Below are 9,544 nucleotides of genomic sequence, written 5' to 3'. Positions count from 1 at the left end.
ATTCGAATAAACTGAATTTGAATTTCCTTTTCGGTTTTAGAATCGAATTCTAAATCGATTCGAATTCAAATACGATTTTTGGCATGATTTTCGAGTTTAGATTTCAACTCGAAAACCAAACCAAAAACCGAATTAATTTTTTTATTTGATTTATTTATTTATTTTAATATATATAATATTATATACTATAAAATTTATTACATATAATTAACTAATTATATATTAAATTACCATGGTCTACTACTAGATCCCTAATATTTTTATCAAGTCAAATAAAACCATAATCCCTCGTTCTCTCCCCCTCTCTAGTCGTCAAGTCGTCCACGGTCCTGGTTATTATAGTTCTCCATCTAATCTCTAACTCTAAAAAATTCTAAAACTCTTCACCTATCTAGATATATCACCAGTATTGATAGTCATCAACACTATTTTATTTTTTTTTCAAAAGAAACATTGAAGATCAACCGAAAGTCATTATGATTTGTTTAAGTATTTTTACTTCTATTTCTTTTTGTATAATTTTAGACTTATAGTAAATAATATCTCACAAAATCGAATTTGAAATTTGATTTGAATTCGAATAATTCGAATTCAAAATTGATTTGGCAATAATTTAAAAAAAAATGAATTCGGTTAAAATTCGAATTCGAACCGAAAAATCGAATTTGAATTCGGTTCGATTTGAATAGACCAAACAAAGAAAAATTTTGAAGAACCGTAACCGAGGAACTCGAATACCACAAAAACCTAACCGATGAACACCTCTACATGTAGGCGGCACACTCCGAACTGACCGAGGAAAATGACTTCCCTTCTGATCGAGTTTAATTAATAACTATAATGCACATGCCATGATTCGAACCTCTAACCTCATGTCCCATTGCTTCAGACCAGGACGGCCCATCCGAGCCTAGTTTTGCGTCATATGCCTAAGCTTAATTCGCTACTCCAACCTCTACTGAACCTACATAATGCATTTGATCCGGCCTAGCCTCCAATCAAGCTTACGAGCCACTCATCTACATCAAGGTTTGCTACTAAACCACTTTACAAACCTTCCTTCTCAAGCGTGTTTGCTTCTTATTTTATACGTTTTAAATAATTTTATATTTTAATGCTTAAAATGATTTTTTTTTAAATAGATATATATAATAGTTTAAAATAATTTGTCATATTTAATTAAATTTATTTCATCATTTTAAGATTAATTTGAGATATTTTTTTCTCAATTTTCTTAAATTTTGAAAACTCATAACTAGAGATCTACCACTCTAAAATTTATAAGAAAAATTCATAAATGATTCATATAATTTATACAAAATTAGTATGCATTAACATTCAATCTTTACACAATTACATATTCTTTTACTAAATATGTATGTCTACTCGAATTTTAATTCTTGTAACCTTATATAATGTTTTAAATATCGAGATGTTGTGTTTAGAAATAGACATGGACAAGATCCCTTAGATTTATGCTACATCTTTTAGAGACATCTATTTGATTTGATCAAATAGTATAACGTTTTTTACGTTTAAAAAAGATAAATTATTTTGGAGTAGAGATTGTTCTTTTGAACGAACGTTTGTACCATAACTTCGAGACTCTTTCTTACACGTCACCAAACACCGAACACACTAACAAATTTTTAATTTTTTTAAAGATTAAAGTAAGTGGCGACTCTTATTGAGAGAAGTATATTTTTGACATAAAACTTGATTTTTTAAAACTCGAGTCAAGCTTACCATTTTGATCTTTAATCAGGGACGAATTTAGCCTAGGGCTGAGGTGGGCTTAAGCCTACCCCTAAAAAAAATCCTTATACTTTAAAATAAAATAAAAAATATAACATTTCCAAATATATTAACAATATATATCTTAATCTTTTCATATATCCTAATTCTTTCCTAGTTTTACCGTATCTTAGATTTTATTCTACTAATTTTTATTCTCTAATTATTTCATCAAAATTCTCATATTTATTTTTTTAATTCCAGAATAGGTAAAATTATTTCTCTTTAATTTTATTTTTTTAATTCTCTTCATAATTTTTATGTTCTTAATTGATATAATCATTAATTTAATTATGTATATGATATTTATAACTGATTTTATGTATGTTTGATCATGTAGAATTTGGAGAATTTATCATGTTAGAATTATTTAATTTTTTCTTCCACTTTTTAATCATTGTACTCCAACTTTTTGATTAAACGATACTTGAGTTTTTTTTTATATTTTTTCAACCTTATATTCAATTTTTCGATAAAATATTCAATCCTAAAAATTATGTATATAAAAAAACAGATCATCAATATGCTGTAAGGAAATGAAAAACATTAATATCTTCAATATTTAAGAAGATAGACCGTCAAACTAGTAAAGGTTCTCCACCTACACCTACAGTCTCTACAATCCAAAATTCATTTCTTAGTAATTCTTTATACCCAAAATTAGCATCGACTCATTTAATAGTAATGGTATTTTCAAGCTTGCAACAAAATTTTACCTTGAAAATTTATAGATCAAAACATTATTAACTTTGAAATATGAATTGGTACATTATAAACTTGATGTAATGTTGAATTTTAAGATTTCTACACTTGTTGAGTTGTGTCAACAATTGATCGAGAGTAGGTGATTAAAAGTTTATGTTATGTTGAATAAATTGATTTATCTTGTTTTAACATTACCTATTTTTACCACTACTATTGAGCAAACATTTTCAAGAATGAAGGAGGTGAAGACGAAACATCGCAATAAAATGGATGATGATTTTCTTACTCAATTTATTTAAACATTATAATATTTTTAATATATATATATATAATTTATTGAATTAAATTCTAGCACATTCCAACTTTAAATTATGGATTTGTCCCTGTCTCCCATTCTCACGATATTCGAAAGAAAATAAGGCATGAAGCCTCAACTGATTTGAGACGAAACGTTTCCTATTTGAATGAAAAGAAATCAGATCAAATTTGAATCACCTCTAATGGTCATGTTTTCAAATATGCTATTTTAAGTGAGATTTATTTTAAAATTTTATAAGTTGTATATTTCATTTGAGAGAATAAAAGTTGTAGTTTTCATATTTATTTCTTTTTATAAAAAGGTATTAGATGTGATCAAACTAAATTTCAAAAATATTCTAAAGATTAAATTTCTTGAACTTGTATGGAAAATATTTTAAGTGTTTTTGAGTTATAGTATACGGATGCTTGAGTTAGTCTTTAATTATTAATATTTGTAATAAAAGATTTGTATCAATGTCTATATTATCATGACTTCTTATAACAGTGGGTTAATTTCTTAACCTTATTCATGAAATAGTTGAATTGTATGAAAATTTAAATTATACCTTCGTTTAAAAAAAGTTAAAGAAAAATAAATAGATTATATATATATCAAACTATTATATAATTATGAATATAATTTTCTAAATCATTAGGGATCTGTGGTCTAAATCCCAAACACAATTTCATCCCAATAATTTTCTGCATAAAGAAAGACAATACTAAAATAGTGAATTATAATCCACAAAAAAATGTAGACAATCGGTAGCGGGTACATACTCATAATTTAAAAATAAAGAATGATCAAAATCTATTAATTATTACAATATTACCATAATCATGTAACTATTTAAATTATTACACAAATAATCGTCAAAGCTATGTAACAATCATAGATTTACCTATGACTTTAGAATCCATTCAATTTAGATTAATAACACAAATTATAAAAAATAAAAATAAAAATTGGGCAACACCATTATTTTACTCCACTTAAGAATGACGATTTCAATTTGCCCGAACCAATCCACAATCTTTACCGATTTGATCATTAATTGACCTAAAATTATATTTAAAAAGATATATTTACAATGTCACCACATACATTCATAAGTTATTTCTTCATTTGTATGTTAAAATAAAGATAGTAGGGATCACATATTTTAATTGTTTAATTTATTAGAGTATTTATATTACTAGTTATTTCAGTTTAAATAATTTGAGTATATAAAAAACATTATGTGTAATGTGTAAATTAATATAAAAGTGTAATGCTAGATAATTATCCAAACACAATGGTAATAAAAAATCAATCGTCCAAGTAAAATAAACCGGTTCATTTCTATCCCTAGTCCATATGAATACGCTTAATAGTTTAAATTCAAATCTTAATCTTTAAAATTAATTATAATATCTAGTGTCATATAACCTTCATATGTGAGACATATTACAAACAATGACACTTTTAAAAACTATTTATTCTTGGATAATCAAATGTACTATAAAAATTAAGTAATTAATTAGAATAATTGAAAGTAACAAAAAATCATGTCTATGAAAAACAAATATTATGAATTCAATTTTAATTAAAAACGGTTTAAGTTGAAGTCATTATAAAAAATTGATGGAAAATAAATATTAAATAAAATAATTTTAAAAAAAATCTAAATTTATGTTATGATTGATTTGTTTGGGGACTTAATTACTCTTCAAGAGGACTTTTTACACAATAAATTGTATTATTATTATTATTTTATTTTATTTTTTACAGATTATGCTTAAACAAATTAAATGTATTTAATTTCTATCAATAATTTACAGAATAAAATTTAAACTTGGTGGACTTATAAAAACAAATATGTATATAACTGATTTAATGTGTATTTAGATTCTAATTTAATATTGAAACAGGATTGACATAATAAATCACATCACTCTATCAAAAATCATTGTAAAAGTTAAATTGTATAACCTGGAAGGTTGAACTAATATCACAAAATTATATATATTTCCACAAAATTACTGCAACTGGTTGTTCATGATCTCATTCATGGTAATTGACCAAAACAAATACAAAGATTGCTTTAATCAACAAGAGATTACAAAATAATTTATAATGTTAATGTTGATCATTCAATCTAGGATTAATTATCTGGATGTATGCGTGTTGACTATATCATATATCTTTTGACCACCTCTTGGAAATAATAATAATGATTTTAGTAAATTTACATGTGAGGCTAAATCTCATTGAAAACTTAACTATCTGTATAAAAGTTTGTATTATCATTCTCATCACCTTTAATAAATAAATAAATAAATAAATATTAATAATAAAAGTTAAGTGAAAATTATTTGGGAAATCTAATTGATTTAATAATAAAGTACGAATTATTATATTTCAAAAATATTAATTAAGTAAAATTAGAATGAATACGAATATTTGAATTTAGTGACCATAATAATTCAATTAAAAAAAAAATGTATCCAACCAAGATAGTCATTACATGTCGCGACTTCAATACTCATTTAAAGTGTATTAAATGTAAGCGGAAGGGGATTGTCTTAGTGTGTCAATAATTCTGTTTAATTCTAAAATCTAGTAGAATCTCAAATAACTTAATTGGGTAAATAATTATTTTGTGAGAAATTATATCCAACAACAATTGTATTAATTAAGGAAACTAGAGACTTGAGAAAAATAATTTTTTTTGTGAGAAATTTTATGGCTCACATGATTATGTAATTAGATGAAGAAGAAATGAAATTAGTTTTGAAAATATTTATCATTTTTTGGTGATACATTTTGAGTCAAAGCTAATAGTAATTATGGTCATTAAGGGGAATTTGTATGTTACGGATATCTTAATTATTACATGTAATATTCATGACCTTTTTCCTCTAATTCGTGAAGTACCCTATAAAGATGTCTCTGCCATTTCATTGTTTTTCCCCCAACAATTGGCCAAAACATTCTCTCTCTCTCTAAAATGGGTATGAATGGAGAAGATGAAGCATGCAACACAGAGCTTAGACTGGCTATTGGAACCAGTAAGTGTCTTTAATTTTCATTCCAAATGGAACAAATTATTGAATTCAACCTATAATTGATTCAGAGCAATAATCCTTCTAAGTTTTTCTTATTGTTGTTAAGGGAATTTTCTAGTTTTAATCTCTCTTCTTCTTTTTTTCATTTTTGGTTTGATAAACTCATCACAATTCATTTTATGACTTGTAATTTAACAAACTTGGTTGTTTGTCTTTCCCTCTTCATGAATGCTATCAATGAAAAGTTTATCTAATTTTTTTATGAATCTTGTTTGTGAATGTTTATGAACTAACAAATTTACATACTAGTTTCTCTATGATAAATAAATTATGGAATTGAATTATAGTTTTTTATTAATGTATGGTTCAATGAATACGGATAATTTATCTCAGGTAATTTAATCGCCAATAGTAAGAATGATGACAAACACAAAAGGAAGGCACTGTCACTTTCTATGCCTGTGGATATGGACCCGATGGATGAATATTCCGACGAAAATCAAGACGATGTTGTGGAAATAAACGAACTTGATATATATAAGGAGAAAATGGGCCGCACTTCCATTCATGGAAGAAAGAAGCTAAGGCTTAATAGAGACCAACTTTCCCTGCTCGAGGAAACCTTCCAGATCCAAAGCACTCTTTCTCCGGTAACTTTCCATTTTTAGTTTGTAATTTTGATTTAAATATGCCCAACCCGATAAGTCGAACATCTAAATGTTTGTCTATTTGAACATAACTCATTTTAGTTTCTGAAAATTGATTTACATGGACATTAATGCATGTATGTGTTACATGAATTTCCTGACCCAATATGTTTGATTGTCATGTTCAAAAGGCTCCACCTCATTCTAATTTGTCAATCGTGTAATGGTTGTGATCAATCGATATTGGAGCAATATCACTCATCGGCATTGGATATTGCTAGTATCATATTAAGATTTAAATATTCTCTTATTTATTTTTCATTGACTAAGATGAAATGTCTGGCCTTAATCCAATCCTGGAGTAAACAATAAACACTGTGAGACTGAATGATGTTCGATTGTGGATGAAAACATCATATTAAAGTGAGAAGTCTGGTAGGTTAATATGCTAGTACTCTTACATCAGTTATATGGATTATTTGAAGTGATGGGAAAACAACTTGAAAATCATAGTTACAAAAATAAATATTATTTTGTTTAAAATAAAAATAAATTCAAACAGTATATAGTTATTATTAGTTTATTCTTACTTACAATATTAATGCTTAAACTAACTTGTAACGTAGAAATACAATTTACTTGACAATTGATATTGTTTTTCTCTCTCTTATTTGTGGAATGTAAAGCAAAACCGTGTTTAACTTAAATCGAACAATCTTCAAAGCTAGAAATTAGTGTTATCTTAAATCGAACTATCTTTAAGGCAAGAATTTAATTAAATGTTTGGTTTTCAGAAACAATAGTGCTTCCATCTAATTACTTGGTTGTTAAATTAAAAGCTGTTGACAATGTAAGTTAATAATAAATACATTTTGAATTAGGTCTTATCATAAAAAAACTGCTTTTTTAAGAATTATCAAATTTTGATCTCTTGATAATATTCTTTATTCACTGTTTAACTACATAATCTCTGTTTACTTAGAATAGTGTAAACAATAATTATGTATCAATAATGGTTTGTCTTGTGTCAATAATATCTTTTTTATTAAATTTTTTTTTTTTTTAATAATTAAGCACTTAGCTGAGAAGATATTTTGTGTAGCAATGTATTAAAACATTTGTTTACATACCTGCAGTCCCAGAAACAAGTATTGGGCGATAGATTGAACTTGCAACCACGACAAGTTGAGGTGTGGTTTCAGAATAGAAGAGCGAGGTATTATCAAAGATCTTCTCGTAAAATTTCAAGTTTTGTTATAAAGAATAAAAAATTAATGAATATGAGCATTAATGCAGGACTAAGCTTAAGCAAACAGAAGTAGACTGTGAGTTACTAAAGAAATGTTGTGAGAGATTGAGCATCGAGAACCAAAGGCTAAGGAAAGAGGTGCAAGAACTTCGGGGAATGATCCACCCTCGTCCAGCATGTTGTATGCACAAAATTTGAATGCTTGATGCTTCCATCTCGGACACAAAATGCCTACAGTGTGAAAGTTTTGCAGAAGCCAGCCATTATTCTTGGTTGGTTTAGAAGAAAAATAAAATAAAAACAATAAGAATACTCTAATAGTAGTACATGATGTAAGCTACAATATTCCTACACATTGTATGGATCCAAAGTGTGTTTTTTCTTCCTTTACCCTTTCTTATATGGCTTCTCATTTAGAGACAAAATCAAAGGAGAGTGTTTATTTTACCACCCAATATGTTATTGACATTTGAAACTCACAAACACTATTATTTATGTTGTTTTATGGTATTTAAAGAATGTTTATTTATCTTTTGTCAATGACGACAACACTATTTTTTTCCTTCTGTGATAGACTACAAGAAGTTATATTACTATATATATTAGTCATGCAAATTCAAATAGACCACACTAGGCCGATATGCACCCAATCTCTTTTATTATTTACATAGGGTGAGGCTTGTACCTTTCAAGGATATTAGAAAGCGATATTCAATGTCTTTTTCCTTTTCTTATCTTTTCCTTTGCGAGAATATTTTTTTGTTGTTTTCTTACATTTTATTATGCTTCTTTAATTTTTTTTTCGTTTTCTCTACTACCTTTATAAAATGATCATTCCTACTAAATATGTAGACTAACAATATTTGCATCTGCTTGATTACCTTTACAAAATGATCGATCATTCCTACCAAATATGTAGCCTAACAATTGCATCTCCTTGATTACCTCTAGTTGTCGAGGAAACTATAGCGAAATGGATTCTTTTACATAGTTGCATGTGCAACCCAAATCCATGTTGCCACCACCATAAATAGTTTCGACAAAGGATAAATTCTGTGTTTGAACCATTAAAATAGTAGAAGATGTTTTAAATTTTAGAGCATGTGGATCTTCCAAGATATCTCAAATTTTATGGCAAATTGAAGAGCCCAAAAGAGTCCTCAAAAAGAAATATAATTACCTGTAGAGAGGATAAGTAAGAGCCATTAAACAAAAAGTCATGGTTTAAACCATCCCAAACCAAATGAGTTGTTATGTGGAAGACAGGTTTTCATATGCAAAAATATCCCAAACCAAATGAGTTGTTATGTGGAAGACAGGTTTTCATATGCAAAAATATTGATCTTTTATCCTCAATATTTATTTTTTAAAATCCATGTTAAAAAACTGTTTAAAAATATATTTCAATAAGTATTTATTGCACGAGATTAAAAATTAATAATTAATTTTGAATTGTTGTCTATAATAATATTTCAAATTAATTATTAATCCGTTTTACAATTTAAATAAACTAAAGTAATCATCAATAAATTAATAATTTCAAAAAATATAAATTTTGATCATACTAACAAATTCAAAACTGTTTGAAGGGGCTTGGTTAACTAAAGGATATACGAGCTTATTGCACAAATTATTAAAATAATAATTATTTTTACGGTCATTGTCATGTTAATCGGACTTTAGAAATAATTAATTTCGAATTAGAAATAAATAAACTACAACCTAGTTTTTGACCAAGGCCTTATTTTGACGGACGTGCAACCCATTCAAGACGTATAAATGAATAAATTACGACCTATTT

General features: G+C 26.8%; 1 protein-coding gene across 1 annotated transcript; it reads left to right on the top strand.

Annotated features, from left to right (window-relative positions):
• Nucleotides 1-5,789: 5,789 nt before the first annotated feature.
• LOC124915749 (homeobox-leucine zipper protein HAT22-like) lies at nucleotides 5,790-7,941 on the top strand. The gene is made up of 4 exons (XM_047456513.1): nucleotides 5,790-5,850; nucleotides 6,241-6,497; nucleotides 7,631-7,710; nucleotides 7,791-7,941. The coding sequence occupies exons 1-4, from the start codon at nucleotides 5,790-5,792 to the stop codon at nucleotides 7,939-7,941; spliced, it is 549 nt and encodes a 182-aa protein (XP_047312469.1).
• The last annotated feature ends 1,603 nt before the right edge of the window (nucleotides 7,942-9,544 follow it).

This window comes from Impatiens glandulifera, chromosome 9 (genome assembly GCF_907164915.1).
Source record: "Impatiens glandulifera chromosome 9, dImpGla2.1, whole genome shotgun sequence".
Lineage (NCBI taxonomy): Eukaryota > Viridiplantae > Streptophyta > Magnoliopsida > Ericales > Balsaminaceae > Impatiens > Impatiens glandulifera.
The sequence above is the reverse complement of the archived record's forward strand: the minus strand, read 5'-3'. Positions and strand labels throughout refer to the sequence as shown.

Coding starts and splice junctions, on each gene's coding strand:
- LOC124915749 (XM_047456513.1), top strand. CDS start 5,790: ATGGGTATGAATGGAGAAGATGAAGCATGCAACACAGAGCTTAGACTG. Junction 5,851..6,240: donor TAGACTGGCTATTGGAACCA/GTAAGTGTCTTT, acceptor AATTTATCTCAG/GTAATTTAATCGCCAATAGT. Junction 6,498..7,630: donor TCCAAAGCACTCTTTCTCCG/GTAACTTTCCAT, acceptor ACATACCTGCAG/TCCCAGAAACAAGTATTGGG.